The sequence below is a fragment of the Aspergillus glaucus genome (genome assembly GCF_001890805.1).
Source record: "Aspergillus glaucus CBS 516.65 unplaced genomic scaffold ASPGLscaffold_21, whole genome shotgun sequence".
NCBI lineage: Eukaryota > Fungi > Ascomycota > Eurotiomycetes > Eurotiales > Aspergillaceae > Aspergillus > Aspergillus glaucus.
Genome location: NW_019170473.1, coordinates 240,674 through 259,486, shown reverse-complemented (window position 1 = coordinate 259,486; position 18,813 = coordinate 240,674). Strand labels below are relative to the sequence as shown.

General features: G+C 49.2%; 6 protein-coding genes across 6 annotated transcripts; 2 read left to right on the top strand and 4 right to left on the bottom strand.

Annotated features, from left to right (window-relative positions):
• Positions 1-248: 248 nt before the first annotated feature.
• On the top strand, positions 249-1,633 carry end3 (cytoskeletal adaptor protein SagA; the record flags this gene model as incomplete). The annotated part of the gene is made up of 3 exons (XM_022541235.1): positions 249-488; positions 600-831; positions 894-1,633. 3 exons carry the CDS (start codon positions 249-251, stop codon positions 1,631-1,633), a joined length of 1,212 nt encoding a protein of 403 aa, XP_022397620.1.
• A 361-nt stretch (positions 1,634-1,994) lies between these two features.
• On the bottom strand, positions 1,995-4,775 carry ASPGLDRAFT_133829 (putative SNF2 family helicase/ATPase PasG; the record flags this gene model as incomplete). Its single annotated transcript, XM_022541244.1, has 3 exons — positions 1,995-3,602; positions 3,653-4,474; positions 4,548-4,775. 3 exons carry the CDS (start codon positions 4,773-4,775, stop codon positions 1,995-1,997), a joined length of 2,658 nt encoding a protein of 885 aa, XP_022397619.1.
• A 700-nt stretch (positions 4,776-5,475) lies between these two features.
• On the bottom strand, positions 5,476-7,390 carry ASPGLDRAFT_28567 (uncharacterized protein; the record flags this gene model as incomplete). Its single annotated transcript, XM_022543769.1, has 2 exons — positions 5,476-6,804; positions 6,860-7,390. The coding sequence occupies 2 exons, from the start codon at positions 7,388-7,390 to the stop codon at positions 5,476-5,478; spliced, it is 1,860 nt and encodes a 619-aa protein (XP_022397618.1).
• A 264-nt stretch (positions 7,391-7,654) lies between these two features.
• ASPGLDRAFT_50895 (dual specificity protein phosphatase family protein) lies at positions 7,655-9,229 on the bottom strand. Its single transcript, XM_022547405.1, has one exon. It carries the CDS (start codon positions 8,894-8,896, stop codon positions 7,937-7,939), a length of 960 nt encoding a protein of 319 aa, XP_022397617.1. The 5' UTR covers positions 8,897-9,229; the 3' UTR covers positions 7,655-7,936.
• A 995-nt stretch (positions 9,230-10,224) lies between these two features.
• ASPGLDRAFT_28565 (putative C2H2 transcription factor) lies at positions 10,225-11,103 on the bottom strand (the record flags this gene model as incomplete). Its single annotated transcript, XM_022543768.1, has 2 exons — positions 10,225-10,768; positions 10,841-11,103. 2 exons carry the CDS (start codon positions 11,101-11,103, stop codon positions 10,225-10,227), a joined length of 807 nt encoding a protein of 268 aa, XP_022397616.1.
• Positions 11,104-17,522: 6,419 nt separating this feature from the next.
• ASPGLDRAFT_38531 (snoRNA-binding rRNA-processing protein IMP4) lies at positions 17,523-18,491 on the top strand (the record flags this gene model as incomplete). Its single annotated transcript, XM_022544958.1, has 2 exons — positions 17,523-17,528; positions 17,601-18,491. The coding sequence occupies 2 exons, from the start codon at positions 17,523-17,525 to the stop codon at positions 18,489-18,491; spliced, it is 897 nt and encodes a 298-aa protein (XP_022397615.1).
• Between the last annotated feature and the right edge of the window lie 322 nt (positions 18,492-18,813).

The window sequence follows — 18,813 nt, the reverse complement described above, 5'->3', positions numbered from 1 at the left end:
AGTCATTATCGTACATACCAACTACTCTCAATACCCTGTAGATTTATTTAATCATTGTGTTATTCCTTGAATATGGTGCACTTCGTCATTGTATACTTGCAAATAGTTTCCCCTGAACGGAACTTCCTTGTTCCGACTACCCCATTGGGCTCCGCGGGACGCATACAACTACAGTAACTACTCGACATCATCGCAGCGATAACACCTCGAGCTCCCCCTATTTATCTACCTCGCATCACACAGTCACCATGTCGAATAAAAAAATTGAGCAATGGGAAATTGAACGGTACTGGGAGATCTTCGCATCGCTGTCAAATGGCCAAGCACACCTGAATAGCTCCCAAGCGGCCTCGGTGCTCAGGAACAGTCGGCTCCGCGATGACCAGCTCGAGAAGGTCTGGGATTTGGCTGATGTGGATGGAGATGGAGAGCTTGATTTTGAGGAGTTTTGTGTTGCTATGCGACTGGTCTTTGACTTGGTTAATGGGGTATGTTTGCTAGCTATTCTCCTGATCGGATTACGTCTCCGATGTCCGTTCTGTTTGCCCCAAGGGGAGGAGAAGCAAAGAATTCTTGCGCTAACATTGATGCTTGGGTAGGAATTACGCAGCGTCCCGCAGGTACTTCCAGACTGGCTCGTTCCTGAATCCAAGTCCCATCTCGTTCAAGCGACTCGTGCGCTGAGTCGTCCAGAGGAGTTCGAGCGGATAGAAGATGAGGACGATACCCCTGGGTTGAAAGACGGCTTCGATTGGTACATGAGCCCAGAGGATAAGTCTAAATACGAAGATATATACACTGCCAACAAGAACCAACGGGGAGAAATTGCCTGTACGCCGCGATCCACGTCCCTCACGCGACCTCCATGAAACTAACGAAATGGCTTTAATTAGTTGGATCATTACAACCCCTCTACGACTCCCTCGACGTCCCGGATACCGATGTCCGTTTCGCGTGGAACCTTGTTAACCCATCTGCATCACCCGAGATCAACAAGGACGCTACTCTCGCATTCCTGCACATCCTGAACTACCGCCACGAAGGCTTCCGTGTCCCCCGCGCCATCCCTGCTTCTCTCCGTGCCTCATTCGAAAACAACAAAATCGATTACCAGCTCGACAACAACCGCCCTGCGCAGCGATGGGGCGCGCACGGCGATACTGAAACCCCAACCGGCAAAAAGTCCAAGTTCGGAGATACATACCTGAGCCGCCTTGGAGTCGGATCCAAAACTGGATACCAACCAAGGGGCACCGACTTCAGCGACACCATCCAAGACGAGGAATGGGAGAAGGTCCGTTTGAGGCGGGAACTGGCGGAGATTGAGAAGAAATATGAGTCGGCAACCAAAGCTTCCCAGGGTGATAAGGACCAGCCGCGCCATGACGGCGGACCCAATTGGGCTATGATTAAGAAGGAGGCGCTGCAGCTTCTGGAGTATAAGGAACGTGAACACCGGGAGCTAAGGGAAGGCGTGGGCAGGTCACAGGACGGGCAGAACCTGGAGCGACTTCGGGAAGATATCAAAACTGTTGGCGAACAGGTCGATGGATTGAGGAGCCATCTTGCGCAACGGAACGATGTCCTTGCGGATCTGCGGAGGCAAGTTGAGGAGGAGAAGCTCAGTCGGTAGTGCGCGATTTCTGTGTTATCCTGTAAACCAGGACCATTGATTGTCGTTTCCTTGCTTCGCTTCCGATTTTCTTGTCTTGCTATTCTGTATAGCCATTTTGGCGAGGAGCATCAGGCGCTAATGAATAATTTTCTTGCGGGTTTGAATGGTTTGCCAAAGGACCTATCAGCCTGATCCGGTTCGCATTTTCGATTTGAACGTAAATTGATATACTATAACTATTGTACATAACAACTCCATCGATAATAAAGAAGAATTAGAGCCTTGGAATCAATCCACCTGGTATGATACAACCTCCAAACACCATCAGAAGATCCCTCCAAAGACGAAATCCTAGAGAGATGGAATCATTAAATTAGTATTACTTCCCAGCAACCTCAGTCATAAGCCCATTCCCCTCTCTCTTAGTCTCAACAGCCAAAAACGCCGGCCCACTCTGATCCAACCCCTTCTCAGCACGCGCATATGCCTCCTCACTCCGATCTGTCAAGATATCAAGATCATTATCAGAAAGAATGGAACTGGGATCAGCACCAGTCTCAAACCGCTCGAATTCATCCTCGCCAAGTGCCTTTTTCAGATCATCGACGTCGGTCTGGTTCCCTGATGCGCCGGTGTCGAGTAGGCTCTTGAACTTGCCGTTTTGGATTACTAGTCTTTCGAGACGGCGCTTGGAGTCTGCTTTTTCGAGGAGGGTCTGTTCGACTGTTCCCTTGGTTGCGAGACGGTATACGATGACGGGTTTGGTTTGGCCGATGCGGTGTGCGCGGTCTTGCGCCTGTAGATCTTGTTGGGGGTTCCAGTCTGAGTCGAAGAGGATGACTGTGTCAGCGGCGACGAGGTTGATTCCCTGTCCGCCGGCGCGGGTACTCAGAAGGAAGATCTTGTGCGCGGGACTAGTGTTGAACGCTTTGATCTGTGCGTGGCGGTCTGGCTGGCTAATAGCGCCATCGATGCGGCAGCAGTGCCAGTTGCGGAGTTGAGTGGCCCAGTCTTGAAGGATGTCGAGCTGGGTTTTGAACTGGGAGAAGATGAGGATCTTGTGGCCTTTTGAGAGGAGGCGCGGGACGAGACGGTCGAGGAGGAGCATTTTGCCCGAAGAGGTGATGAGGGATTCGTCGATAGCGGTTGGGTTGTCGCCCCAGGGCCAGTAGAAGTTGTGGGGAGAGTCGCAGGCCAACCGGGCTTGCATGACGGGGTTCTGCATTTTCTTTTGGGCGATTTCTTTCTTTGCGAGCTTCATTGTGTTGGTCCTCTCCAACTCCTCCTGCTCGGATTCGTTAGGATCTTCAATTTCTAGCTCGTCCTCGATGCCTTGCTCGACCTTCCGCAGCTTGGAAAGGAACTCCCGGTCACTGATCTCTCTGTAACTCTGAGGTCCTCTGCGTCTGCGTGTGCCCGACCCATTGCTAGCAGGAGTGGAGGCACGGCTGGATTTAATGCTCTTGTTAGGGGTTGGCGATCCACTGCTGTCAGCGCCGCGTTTCCGATTCGTTGCGCGTGTAAGTATCTTGTTCTGCGCCATGATCCTCTCCCATGCTTTGTTCTCCAGGTACTGACGACCGGTGCCGTTGAGGATTTCACGGTACAGGTCCTTCTGCTCAACCGTTAGAGGTGCATAGAGGATGTACTCTCGTTTCTTTGGGAGCGATGTCTCGACGTCAGTCTTGATTCGTCGCAGAAGGAATGGCTTCAGGATCGAATGCATTGTCGAGACCAAAGTGCGTTTCCGGCGTTCGACCACATCCGCTTGGCCATTGTTGTCCAGCATCGATGAGAAATCGAACCAGCCCTGGAAGCTGTTGAGGTCGTTGAAGATGTCGGGGAGCAGGAAGTGCAGTAGAGACCATAACTCGGTGATATTGTTTTGCAACGGTGTACCGGTAATGAGAAGTCTGTTTGCAGAGTTGTACGAGAGGAGTTCTTTGATGAGTCGGCAATTCATGTTCTTCAGACGGTGTCCTTCATCCTATGACTCGTTAGCATTGAACCCATCACGCGAATTGTCAGAAAACGTACCACAATGATATACCTCCACTGATACTGCGAGAGGAACTTCCGGTCGTTCATACAAATCTCATAAGACGTACAGACAACTGGAAAACCCATACTCCTCTGGTCCTTCAGGTTCATCTGATCCCTCCTAATAGCAGCACGCTCCTCCTTAGACCCATGATACAAAACCGCATTGATATCAGGAGTCCATCTCGCAAGCTCATCCACCCAGTTGCTAACGGTACTCAGCGGCGCGGCAATCATAAACGGTCCCGAGACCTTCTTCTCCTTGAAGAACGCAATAAGCGAAATAGCCTGGATCGTCTTCCCCAAACCCATCTCGTCCGCCAAAATTCCACACAATCCATTCATCCATAGTGTCTTAAGCCACTCGAGTCCCTCCAGCTGGTACTTCCTCATCTTACCACCAGTCACCAGCTCCGGTTGGTGGGTAGCAACGAGCTCCTGCTCACCAAGCACGGTGGGGTTGGCTTCGAATTCATCAGCAGCTTGAACGAGTGCCTCCTGCACTGACGGCTTGTTCTCCGTATCCGTCGCCTTCTGGAAGTAATTTGAGATGTTATTGCCCTTTGCAGGAGCCTTCTTCCCACGACCTGGACCTTTCTTCGGCTTCTCCGTATCTAACTTTGCAGTTTCCACGGCCGCTTCTTCTTTGGTGGACGAATATCTCGCACTCGAGCGGGTTCCGCGCTTTTCGGTCGATTCGTTCTTGGGGGTAGGTTTGGTGCTTTCGTCTGCGGCCGCTTGTTGTTGTAATCTAGCCGCTTCCTGCCTCGCCTCTTCTTGCTGCTTCTTCATCTTGTCCGCCATGATGGCCACGAAGACCTGCATGTTCGATCATCAAGACGTTAGTTCAATCCATCTTCCTCAATGGTCATGATAAGGCAGGGAGAGATACCTCACTGGTGTTCAAGAGGTGCATTAGAGCCTTCGCCTTCGTATCCATCTCCTCCACATCCTCGATCGCATCCTCAGTTCCATTTGCAAGAGCATCTTTCGCATCCTTCATGTCCTGATCAGTGTATGTCATTGGGGACGATGTAGACGATGGCTGCGTTGATTGCGGTCGTGGTTGATTCTCGCCCTGCGAATCCGCAGGCGTAACCGGGGTGTCCGGGTTCGACATATCGTTTTCTCTAGGCCAGTACAATGACCACAGTCGGCTGTAAATTCGAGCAATTGAATCGAAAGCAGAATGGTATTCGTGAAATTTATGGGGGAAGGATAGGACGCCCAGCTGCTGGTTCAGTGTGATACATCGGATGGGAGGGAGAGCAGTGCCAGAGTGGAATTTTAGTGACAAAGAAATGAAATTCCGCAATCTGAACCAGGACTGCTCCTAGGATTGTCAGCTGCTTCAGCTTCAGCTTCTTTGTGTATGAACGGGGCTTCTTTTGTCTTTTGTTCGTCTCTTTCGTCGCGAATTCTGGACGCGGATTTTCGCGTCGGTGCACGGACCAGCTCTTTATTGATTTTCTAATGATGATAGGGACACCGAGATACTACAATTGACTCTACAGAGTGAAGTACACGGTGATAATTACTGTTGAAGATTTATTCATAGGATGTAAAAGCTGTTTCTTTCTTTTATTTTCTGGCTGTTTTGGTCTCATCCAAGATGCCGCAGTAGGCCATATCATTTAAAACGAGCCCTATATCACTCCCATAGTTACCCGCTAATCAGATAGACAAACCGCGGCCATAGACATGGTATCCTTCCTCCAACTTCATATCAGGATCTCGTTGTCAAATATTTGGATTATATGACCTGCAGTACTTTATTCCAAAGAGCGAAAGATGTCGATAGCCGTAGTAGTTGTCAATTGTCACCGATTCCCCATTAAAAGTCCTTTCGTTGGAGAGGGTGTAGGCGTGGGCACCAGCACCATCTCATCCTCATCCTCGTCAGACTGTTCATCACAATCAGAATTTCCAGCCTCAGGCGTAGTCTCAACATAGCTAGTCGCCGACCGGACATTGTCGCTAAAGCCCAGGCTTGACGGCGACGGGGAAGGTGGACGCGAGACTTCTGAGCTGTCAACCATAACCTCATCACCAGTGGCATCCTCCTCAATCTCTATCATATCATCGAAATCCAAGAATTGCTCATTCGCCTGAAGGTCGTCTGGGTTCCTTTCAAGGATAACTTTTCCCGGGGGCGTCAGTTGCGAGTGGCTCTCGAATGACCTAGGCTCTGGTTCCATTAAAGGGAACGCAGATAGCCAGTCATCGTCGCTCCCGTCCTCCCACGTTTTATCTTCAAGACTTCTGGAGACCCCCTGCTTTACCTCTAATCCAATTTTGTTCAGTCTGTCCCTTAGCCACGTAGAAACAGGCACCGGATTTCCCCTCACAACTAACTCCGCGAGTTTTTCTGTGCTTGGCTGCGGAGGCATAGGATCAACAAGGTGATAGATAATAGGAAGAGGTGAAGTGACTGCCTTTAGCGGCTTGATACACGGATGAAGCAATGCGTCACGGTGGGTGATACTGCAAAGTCTTGAAAGATCCGGGTCACCCTGGCGCTCAAATATGTCTTTTGCAGGTCCAGGATATATGGTTATGTTGAGGTGTGGTCGTTTAGACGCGGGCAGATCAAAATCAGGGACTGCCCCATCCGCACAACCATCTATTGAAGCAAAGGCATTCACTAACGGTGACTCTGTTTCAGAAACGGTACGATTCTTTTCCTCCTCGGTTGCTTTCCAATCAGCTATACCGTCGCTCCATTCCCCAGCGTAACCGTTGTCTATCCTGCGCTTATCAAGAAACCGCCTGGCATTCATCAACTCTCCGGGGTAGCACGAGAAGAAGTCCATTTTTATGGCGTCCGATAATCTGCGGCCGTATTGTCGAGAGGCCCGACGAAACACGAACTTGTGTGGAGACCTGTCGTGTTTCAATGCGCTATTGTCTATCCTCAGAAGCGCTTTGAGCTGCTTCTCCCGCATTCGCTGTAGTTGCACATCCTCCAAGCCCAATTGCTTCTCGCGTTGAGCCATATACTCTTGTGTCTTCTCACATTGCTTTGTCGTTAAACCAAGCATATGAACGACCGTAGGCCAATTATAATGCTGAAGGAGGCTATCGGCGATTTCGACTTGGATTCTGGGGGAGAGGTCGCTCCATTCAGGGTCATGAATCGGGATGGCTTCCTATATCTGTCGTCAGCAAGAGAGATCTTGGGTCCGAGAGAGCTGCTCAACCAACCTTCATACCTCCATCAGGAGAACTATCCATCTCGTGGTCGCTTTCCTCCACATCACGGCACGCAAAGGACGTATTACTGTCTGTATTCGCCATCATGTCCATATTCCTGGTGTAGATGGGATTATAGTCCCCATTGCTCGCAACCCAGCTCACGGCGATGGGATGATCGTCTCCATCGGCCATAACCCAGCCCTCCGGCAATTTCTCGGGTTTGGCTCTCACGTTCACTCCTGTTGTCGTGTTTTTCCTGTCGGGCCCATTGTGAATCCTGCTATCTGGGTGATGATCACGTCTCGGCTCATCTTGGCGCTGTATTGTGTTCCCCTGCCTGGAAGCTTTTTTATCCCTCTTCCCAGGAACTCGTGGCTCGTTCAGGGTCGGAAATGCAGCGGGAGGTAGGTTTGGATTGTAGTCGACGTATTGATGCAGTGGTGGATCCCTAGATCTGCGTAGCGATTGTCTCGGACATTCCTCGTAGGTGGCCTCGTCTTTCAAACGTTGAGGCGCGTTGACAGTACCTCGAAGCCGCATGATGGAGTTGGGTTTATCGCCTGGTGACTGTCGCGTTCAGGAAAGGGATATCTGTCAATAGACGCGTCTGGACGCGTAGCTAAGGATATCATATGGAGCAGGCAGGAGATAAAACATGGCCTTTTTAGAATTAATGGATGACAATAGTCAATGGAAGACAATAGGTATGCACTGGAGCAGATAAAGAGAATAATTGAGAGTCTGGACAAGTTATTCAATCTGGTTGTAGACAAAGTGACAAAAGAGGAAGGTGGTGACTAAGTGGTCAACATTCTTCTGTGAAGTCCAAAAACAAGTCACTGTCATAAATTCAAAACATCAATAATGACAAAAACTGTAAAGAAACAGTAGCAGCAAATTCATATTAATACAAAAGTCTTCAGCAGGGTATCTTCATACAAGTCTAGAAACAAGAATAAGAACATAGGTAATAGCCAGGGCAAGAAAACAGAAAGACAAAGAGAGCGCCAGACTCTCTCAAGACTCTAATAGCAAACAGTTCACTTATCCTTAAAAGTGCTTCTATGGCTGTTCAGGACAAGGCAACTATGCGCGGTCCTGGAATGGAGCCATCGGCTTCCTAGCATCCCACTCTTCGCTCCCATCCACATCCATAACACCGTCTTCCATTTCTTCATCGACATGAGAATCAAAAGTTCTTTTCTTTGGGGCAGACACCGGAGGAGGAGCAATATCTGATTCCGCAATGGATACACGCCTAACTCTTTCCACGTCCCTCTTAGCCTCAAGAATCGACTCGAAGCTCATCAGCAGCTGACTCAAATCATCCTCGATACTGACACAGAAGCGCCGATTTTGCAGAGTCTTAAGCGCAGTCATTGCATCCAAATTGAACATGACCATCATATACGTTATCAACACCGCAGCTGAGCGCTCGTTGCCCGACTCACAAAACACCAGAACCTTCCTCTGGATAGGAGATCCAAATCCGCCCCGGCCCTGACTGGAAATGTGGTCGTTGATACGTCGAATTGCACGAGGAAATGCGGTAATCAGCTCTTGGTTGCCGGAGACATCGACGGAATCGGCTTCGATACCCAGTTCTGAAGCTGCCTTATCACCGGATACGAGGCGTGCTTGGGCCGATCGCTGGTTTCGAATCGCCAGGAGCAGTGTAAACCCTTCTTTTTGGAGGTATTCCCTATCCCGTAGGCACGCCATTGGACCCAGATAGAGAAAGGGCAAGATCGGTTGAGCTACTCTTCTCATTTGATAATTCCAGTCCTGAGTGAGAAACCTGTGGACGAAGCAATCTGGGTTGACCATTTCGAAGAAGCCAGGGCAGACAAAATCGCCTTCTTTGAAATCATGAGAGGTAATTTCGATGCTCTGCTCCGTATCTGGCCCGCCGTCACCGAAGCATAGCAGAGTGGATGCCGGTAAAGTGGGTTGGATCTTCCCGGACGTATATTCTTGACTGCGGACATACTGCGAGGTTTGCTTTTCGGACATAGGAACTTCCTTGGTGGTAGATAACGGCGCCATCTTGACACTTTTTCAGTCTCTCCTGAGTAACTGTCTGTAGGAAGCGCGCGTGTTTTTCTCAGCAATCTGACGACAGAAAAATACGAGTAATTCCCCGTCCCGACAAGAGCTCAGCCAGTTCAGTAAGGAGAGTTTCCCTTAAATAGAATTCTGATGAACAAACGAAATTCTATAGAAAGCCCGCCCAGTCAGGAACCCGAATTGATGATTTGCAAGGACTAGGACATTTCTAAGACACGCTCCCCAGTAAGTAATGGAAGTGTCTAAGTTGTGTTAGTCCAGCCTTTCTCTTTCTGTCCCAAACACGCAACAATGTGGGAAATGAATAATGAGATCAACTTTTCAGTTCCTGGCTGACGAAACAGAGAGTCTGAATAGGCAATAAGGCACTGGCCAGGGGATGATCAGCTGACCCTGCATGTGCCAAGAAATTATACATCTTTGTGCATAGTGCACAAGACCTACAACCATGAATAGTCTGAGGCTGTATAACTTCTAGTGCTTAAACGAAGCCATAAATTAAATGGCTGTAGGCAAAAAAGCCACAAAGTAAATATGCTAGGCAACCAGTCAGGTGACACAAGTGCAAAGCAACATGGCCATCCCGTATTCGTTGGGATGAACCATGGAGCATAGGATCACAATTAATTGAATTGAGTCATACTACGGCTAAAGTCATTAAAAATCGGCTGGCTCTAACTATATACGGATACCGACTCGAGAATCGAGCCTTGGGCACGATGCGTATGATACGATGTTGTTATGTACGAAGAGAACATGACTAGTCGCGGGTTACAAAGTACTACGTTTATTTTCCTGGGCCTTGAATCCATAGCAGAGAAAATATACCTTATTTAGGGTGGCATAAACATTAGAGAAAAGTAAGCACATAAAAACCTGTAAAAGATGAGAGCACATCGCATTGCAAACTATCAGAAAGCCCAACCTAAAGCTATGGATCAAGCAACACATGACTTTGGAGAGGATGATGGCAACAAAGGAAATGTAGTGTAAACGCCTGGGTATATTTCCAATAAACAAAAGCAACATAGCAAGCCATCCATGAAACACCTCTTGGTCCGCATCATTGGCTTCAAGCAAACGCCATATTCTTTTCAAAGCCACCGATTCCTCCCGAAATGAAAGTATAGTAGAATCAATTCCACGTACTGAGACAAACCAAGCCACGGTAACTTCATTGGAATATCCGACGAGGAACCTTATATATTCAGAACAGACAACGAACGTCCATATTGTGCAAAGAGAAACGAAGATCTAAAAAGACCTGAACTGTAGCGGGCAAGTGTCAGAAAGAAACGCATGATGTCTCACGAAGCAATCTCCACCCGTCCGTCCCCATGCGGAGCAGGAGCAGGAGGCTGTGGGATAGCTTGTTGAAGTCCCCCAACAATCCTTTCAAGTTCCTCCAGACGACGGTCCTTCTCCTCAACCTCACGTCGTAATCTCTTGAGTTCGTTCCGCATGTCAACCCCGTTTTCTTCCTCCTCGGTCATTTCAATAGAAGGATCATCAAGTGAGTCGCGCTTCCGCTTAATGGCCGGAGGGGCTGAGAGGGACGCGGTACCGTCTAGTTCAGACATGATATTCGGCAATTCTGGCGAAGGACCACTCTCTGTGTGCATGTGGCGTCGACGAAGGTGCTCCTTCAGGTTCTCTTGGCGCGTAAATCCATGGCCTGTGCTGCGGTTGCAGTCGGCGTATGGGCACATCAAGGGCTTCTTGGCATTGATGTTCTTCTTGTGTACTTCGCGCTGGTGTCTCAGCAGGCCGCCGGAGTATGTAAATCCTTGAATCTTATCGCAACCCGGTTCCATGCACTTGTAAGGTCGATCATGTTTATCCATATGTTTGCTGTTCAGACGCGTTATGTCAGCTCTATGTTCCTTTAGAAAGGAAGGGAGGGGAAATCAGAAAAGCACTTACTTCCATTCACATGGGCGACGGAAGGTAGGAGGCGATTGCTGGCATTCAGGGTGATCGCAGTAGATTTGACCCGCGGCATTCTTGGGCGGATCGCGCGTTCTTCTCACCGACAGACGCGGGCGAGATCCTTCCATAAAACTCGTAGGGATTTGGTCGTTCATCTTCGCTGCCGGAGAGAGGGATTCTTGAGCCGTGACGAGGATAGATGCAGGTCCAGGGGGACCTTCGCTTCGTGGGCTGGGATAATCAGACCCGTCACCCATAGCGCAATTGCAACCCCGCCGTTGACAGTGGAGGGTTGGTTGTGTTGAGAGTGAAACCGTCGAAAGAGCGGAAAGGTAATATCAATAATTAGAAAATCCCTCTTAAAGATGAAAATAAAAAACAGAAGGCGTGGCGGCGTCGATAACGGCGTCGTTCAGTGGCGTAGTAGAAGTCCTTAGAGGGAAAGAGTTGAGAACCAAAATTTTCAGGTTGAAACAAGGCATCTGTGTTTAACTATGCCAAGGCGCTAAATGACTAATAGATCAAATTGGGTATCCGCCACTTCGGGATCGGAATCGTAGTTTAGCCGATATGCAGCAAAGGAGACGGTCAAGCCGGGGATGTGCTGTTCTTATATACTCTATAGAGTCGGGTTTTTTAGTATATTTATTTTATTAAGAGTCAGATGAGATAAAGGCTGATTGTTAGGTCTGATCTGGTCGATCCTCCCAGGATTGCCTGCACACGTGGTGTAGCCTGACGGAAAAGGGGCGCGTTTAGTATATACGCCCAATCGGGTATAGTAGAAGGACTCTAGGACTGAGGCGAGGTTAATAATGAGCCTTTTTTGGGCGGCAGTAACTGGAGTGACTCATCGAATCCAGTGTATCATAACAGGAATAGCCAGGCAACGACGGATGATATTAACGCCCAAGTCATGGTGACTTCGAGATTGTTTGTATTGTCGATGGGGCTGGTGAGCGCCACAGCTGTGGCGGCTGATTAGCCGCCAATCACGTGCCGCATACTGACCGCTCAGCTTCGAGGCGATCTCAGTTTCAGCTTCACTGTCAATGGCGATAAAAGTGAAGCTGAAATGCACAGCTTGGAGCCAGCTCATGTATGTGTACGTGGTATACATGGCGGGCTGCCCTGTTGACGCTGCTGACGCTGCTGACGCTAGCCCTGACCCATGTCGGCATTACCGCCTTGCTTCGTTGATCCATTGGTGCCAGAAGATTCCGGTCTTCAGGCACCATTCATGTTCGACCGGATTACAAGTTTGCCTTCGATGAGGAGCAGCTGCATGCGCAATATGAACTCAGCTAGCTCCACTATCCTCCGGGAGAGGCTCAGGAAAGTCAGTGCGAATATACCTACATAGTGCAGCACGGCTTGGTATGCTGCATTGTCACGACAGTTGCAGATATAGCAAATAGCGTTGAACTGTGTCAATGAACCAAGGTTTAGCTGCTTGGCTTGTATTATTTTTGTCTTCAGGCAGTTCCTAATGTGGATTGGATAAGATGCCAGCGAACGACGGCGCATAATGGTCCATGAACATCAATGGCACCGTGTCATTCTCAAATCCATAGTCTCTTTCGAACAAAGAAAACTCTTCCAACTTCGGCAATTTTGAGCAGGCATCCGAATTGTTTGTGTTGGAGTTAGCATAGCGTTTAGACGTTGATTGTGGCGCAGCGTCCCAAATCAACGGATACTCCGAATATTTCTGCAGCGTTGACGAGTAGGGCACACTAATGCTTGGCCGTTATATATCAGCATGTTATAAGCTTGATCTACTGTGGCGGAGTCTGCAAGATATAGAATCTTCGATGCCTGTTCCAGTTTATCAAACAGGTTTGCGTCTACGAGGGGAATATATATAAATAGTAGCATAGTAACAGTAGATAGCAGCACCGAGGAATCTAAGGACACTGCCCTATCTGAAGCGGTACGAGGAATAAGAAAATTCTTGGAATTTATCAAGGCAGCACAATAACGAACGGAATAGTTGGAATCATTTGTCTTCGACGTAGCGGCTATTCTCACTTCAGCGGCATTGCAAGACGTATTCATTTTGACACAGTACAGAATCGACGTCGATAACAGAGTTTGGAGAAACAACCGCAAGAGAAATCCGCATGTGGCTGTTCTGACCACTCCGAATGACCATGGCGACTCCTGCACCGCCTTGGCAATACCGACTAAAATCAACGAAAAGCATTCAACAAAAATCAGATGTAAAGAATTGATGAAATAAAACAAAAGTCATGGCAGACTGCATTATGGACCCGCTGCTGTCTATCGTTCGCATGCAGGTTGAACTTGTCCAGCATGTCCGAGAGATCCGTGGAACACAGCGTGAAGCTGAATAAGCCCCCAGAAATCTCGTTCGCTGCTAAAAATAATTGGCGACGGCAAACAAACCGTGCTATCAATATTGAACGGTTCTGGACGGTCCTCACAAGCCGCGCACAAGCTCCTCAGACATTGGATATAGCGACTTTTCAAACCTGATAGAACGCATCTTAACCATTGAGAAGAGATACTCGCCCCTGGGATATCAAAAGTGATGACAAATGATAACCCCGGGATCTCCATTACTCCCCGCTAGCAGCTTAAGAGATGTTCCTATCAGTTGGGTACCTGGAAGAAAGGCACCGAAAAGGAGACCTTCTCATGTCCAACGAGACGAACGAAAGACGCATGGAGTCCAAATATTCGAGCCATGACTGACGCGACCCAAACATTTGCAAGAACCATTGGGTTGCTGGTTTATAGGAACGGCTGTCTGCAATAGGCGCCATTCTCAATGGTGAACAGCAGGATAATCATAATCAATCGTAGTTACCCCCAACCTGGCTTGCAAACGCTGTGGAAACGCTGCGCGCATCGTCATCATCGTTCATATGACCAGGGACGCCACGAGTGACACGAATGCTAGCAGAGCTACCTCCAAAGATGCTGTTATTATCAGGGACTCCGGGCCTGTAGGGCTCGCGTCCTCCAGATTCCACATAGCGCTTCAATCGGTCTGACTGGCTAAGACTGGGCTGCTTGTTCATGTCGTTGATGCTCAAGCCAGCGAGGCTGACACCGCCCTGATCAATGCTCTTGCCGTCGATGATGCTGGTCGCGATGTCAGACTCCGTAGCGGCAACAGACTCTCCAGCAACGCTGGGGGCTCGCTTTCCACGGCTGCCATTGGCCTGCCGACCACCAGGGAGGGCGGGCCATGAATCCGTGAAGTTCTGGAACATGGGAGGATAGCCAGATGGAAGGCCAACTCCACCGAGAGTGGATGAGTGAACGGAGGAGACATCATCGGGGATGTAGCCAACCATGGATCCGGTGTCGTGAAAATCGTTCCGGTGGCCATTCCGTCCATTCATCATACCACTAGTGACATTCGATGCGTGGCTGTAAGCGATCTGGAAACGCTGGGGACCTCTGTACGCCTGCTTGGGGCGGCTGAACTGAATCAGAGATTCCTGGAGGTTGGTGAGAGGCCCTTCAACGAGACAATGTCTCTCCTTGAAGTGCTGAAGGAGGAAGTTCCACAGAGGATGCTTGGACAGAACCTTCGGATTTCCGAGGATGGCCAATCCATACTTAGCACGAGTAAGGGCAACATTCAGACGACGAGGGTCACTCAAGAAACCGATACCTTGGTGGTCGTTGGAACGCACACAAGAGAGGATGATGAAATCCTTCTCTCGTCCCTGGAACGCATCGACGGAAGCAACCTCGATTTCCTTGTAGAGTTCTTTCTTAAAAGTGCCGTTCGCCTGCATAGAGCTGACAATATAACTCCGCTGGCCCTCGTACGGTGTAATGACACCAATATCCTGTGGCTTTACACCGGCCTTGAAAAACCGCGTAACGATTTTCTCCACATTCGTCGCCTCCGTGCGGTTGAGATACGAAGTTCCAGAAGCCGCAATCTCTTCGTTACCCAGGTTCGACCAGAACATCATGGGTTGATCGCTAATAGGCCAAGGGAAATCAATTTCGGGCTTGAGACGATCGACACCAGTGATACCATTCTGCAGAGAACCTTCGTAAAACATGTTGGATGGGAATTCGGACAAACATGGGTTCATACGATACTGCACAGCGAGGCGGATAGGTGAGCAACCAAGGATGACGAGACGCTCAAAGAGAGATTGGTTGAGACCAGCCTTGGCAGCCTTCTTGTTCATAATGACAGGACCAAGCTGCTGGTGGTCACCAACCAATACGACCTGCTTGCAACCCATGACCAGCGGAATCATGCACTCTGGCTCAGCGGATTGCGTCGACTCATCAATCAAAACAGTCCGGAATTTGAGTTTAGAGAGACGAGGGTCACCGGCACCGACACAGGTGCAGCAAATAACATCTGCATTTGCCAATATTTCCCGTTCTGCGGAACGGGTGAGTTGCTTCAATCTCTTCTCGTCCTGGCTAGACAATTCTCCGAGCTCAGATTTCAATTGGTTGAGTTTGATGAGCTCAACGTTGGTGTCATTCAAGCGCACTTGCTCGTGCAAGGAAAGGAAGCCAACAGGAGATTCCACATCTTCGCGGGACTTGGCAGTCACACGCACCGTCTTGAGACCGGTTCTATGAATGCGCTCGCAGAGCTGATCCACCGCTACGTTGGACGGCGCGCAAACCAAGACTTGACCTCCGTTGATCTTTGCAAGATGATAAATGATAGTCGCAGAAGTAACCGTCTTACCTGTTCCAGGGGGACCTTGGATCAAACTCATAGGTCTCTGGAGCACGCTCTTGACTGCGTTAATCTGGCTACCATTGAGCTCCGGAAGACCAGGGACACTGAATTTCTTCGGTAATTGCGTCTTCATGGGCGCAGCTGCAACCTCGTGTCCAAGGAGACGGTGGAATATGTAGCCAGAGACACTCATCTCATCGACCGCAAAGGTCTTCATGGCGAGCTGCATACGGTCAAACGAAGTCGACTTCCAGACATAGTCTGCAGTGAAGTTGTGAGTGCACTCAGTAGGCACAGACTTATGTTCGCCCTTTGTGCGCAATTCGATAGTCACCTCATCAGATTGGTTGTTCGGAATCTTGATGACATATCCCATTCCTTCCCACTTGGCACGCAATTCACCGGTATATTTCAGGCGCATCTCGTCACCAACAGCTAATTTGACATCTCCCAGCTCGAGTTTTGGAAGAATAAAGCTTGCCAAGTGCTTGTTGTTAAGACCCAGATCCCAACGAACAATCAGCCCATCCTGCGACTGAGACTCTTTCAACTTGCGGTCGTAGTCGGCCTCGATTTTAACAAGCGGCCCAAAGATATTCTGGTATTGGAAAGGGTTATCGTAACGCAGGAGAACTGGAGCAGGCTCGTCATCCACTGCTTGGGCCTTTTCAAGATCCGAAAATGTTGCCTTGGAGTTCTCTTTCCACATCTCTTCCAGTTTAGCAATCATCTGCGGGCTCAAGTGACGGGCACGGATCTGTTCTTGATCGGACGGCGTAGCCACAAGCCAAGACAGGAAAGAACGGTCCTCAATGAGCGGATGCCAGCGTGATGTGTCCCAATTCATATCCTTCGAAGACGGCATGGCGGCACAGGGCTGGCGGCACAGCAGGACGACGACTGTATCGGACTTCGCGGGAATAAAACCGAGAAGGAAGACATTCTTCGTACCGCAGTTGTAACATTCGAGAATCGTGTCTCCCAGGGACGACTCGGGATGTAATTGAACTTCCTTGTGCCGAGCTCGAACGAGGTGGTTGACAATATGCGAAGAGGAGGTATTGCCACGCGCACTGCAGAACCATTTGTTGCAAGCCAGACATTTGACAACGCTGCTCGCGTTATGGATACCACAATATCTAAACAAGAAAGACAATTAATCAGCAAAGCCGCCTACACTTGGCTTTTGTTTCTTCCAAGAAGGATACTCACGCGCATGCATGCGAAGGCAGCTCCTTCTCTTCTTCCGCATTTCCAGCAACCTTCGAGTTCTCAACAGCCTGTGCGCTTGTTGCACTTTCCACGTCGTCGTCGACATCCGAGCCTTCCTCGTCATCATCGTGTCGTCGCGGACGGTGGGTAACGTTGATATCGTCGAAGTCCGCCGTGGCTCTATCGTCACCTACAGCTCCCACGGTCGAGGCCGCTTCGGAAGCCAAGCGATCCTCTGAATGTATATCCATGACGGGCTGTTGGACTGCGAATGGAAGAGTCGATTAGGCTGAAACCCCGGTTTTTAGAGCAACGAATCGGTCATGAACAGATTTTTTTTGGATTCGAACTTTTCGAAAGAATGAAAAAAGAGGGTGAGACCGCTTTATCAAACAACCAGGAATACCCTGTCCTGTTTGTCGACCGAGACAACAGAGGGGCAGAAGCTTAGGCTTCGTTAGCAACCGCAGATAGAGCAAGGGAACGTCCGGACGAATGATACACACTTTGTTTTCGAAATTTGTAAGTCCCCTAGATTCCTCCGTCGCCACAGCACCTGATAAATGAGTGAATGGTCTTGTCCCTTCCTCTTGATAGTTAAGTTGTATCCGGACGTTAGTGGTTTTGCGATCGGTGATTGATTTATCGGACGCCACATAGTGTCCGGATGGTGACACGGACCACAAGTGCAGTTAAAAAAAAGTTGCCCGCTTTTGCAGAGAATCTCCGACGACCATTTGACATCTATCCAAGACTGCAACAAAGATGCTGGTAAGTGACGCGTGAATTGCTATCTCTTTTGGTTTCGCATTGCGCGAAATAACCTAGCTAACAGTCCAATAGCGCCGTCAAGCCCGTGAACGACGAGATTATCTGTATCGGAGAGCTTTGCTTCTCCGCGATGCCTCTATCGCCGAAAAGCGTGCGCAGTTGAAGGCTTCTCTGGCCTCCGGAAAGCCCTTGGACCCGTCCATCGCAGACGATAAGAAGCTCCGTGAAGATTTCAAATATGACGAGTCATTGCTTGCGTCGGAACAAAAGAACAAGGAAGCTGATCTTTTGGGCATCGACGATGAATATGCCCTAACGTCCGGATTGATCGACCCTCGTCCAATCGTTACCACCTCCCGGAATCCGTCCATACGTCTTGGTACATTCGCCAAAGAAGTCCGCTTAATGCTCCCTACATCAGTTCGATTGAACCGTGGAAATACTGTTCTTCCAGACTTAGTGTCCAGCGCAAATGGAGCGGCGATGACGGACATGATCCTCCTCCACGAACACCGTGGAAATCCCACAGCGATGACGATCTCGCATCTTCCCCACGGTCCAACTATCAGTTTCTCGCTGCACAACGTCGTCCTTCGAGCCGATATCCCCAATGCTGCTCGCGGAACCGTCTCAGAGAGCTACCCACACTTGGTCTTCGAGGGATTTCAATCGAAATTGGGTCAGCGTGTTGTCCAGATATTGAAACATATTTTCCCACCGCGTGAGGCTGATAAAATCGGTAATCGTATTGTCAGCTTCGTAAACAAGGAAGACAGTATCGAGGTGCGGCATCACGTTTTCGTCAAAACTGGGTACAACCACGTTGAGTTGGCAGAAGTTGGACCTCGGATGACTATGAGGCCGTTCGAAATCAGAGGCGGCTCGCTGGACGTTTCAAGCGGCGATATTGAATGGAGCCTCACCCAGTACACGAGAACAAGCAGGAAGAAGGATTACCTCTAAGCCTTTACCAGGGGTACGTGCATGTATAAAATCTGGCGCCAAAAAAGAAAATGTTCTGGTTCGGCGTATGATGGTGTTCAGGAGAGCTTGAGTCGATGTTTTCATAGTTTCTTTCGGCTAGTTTATACCCTTTTTAAAACTATTAGACACCTCTTACACGTTTAATTCTGTACATTCCGCGTTTCCCGTAGACATTGACAAATACTTAGTGAATCTGCTATGGACCGTTTGATTGTAAAGAAAGCATATATTTAGACCGATATATAAAAGTGGTTATGGAGTAAACAGACTCATAATGAGAACATTGAAACAACATTTATGA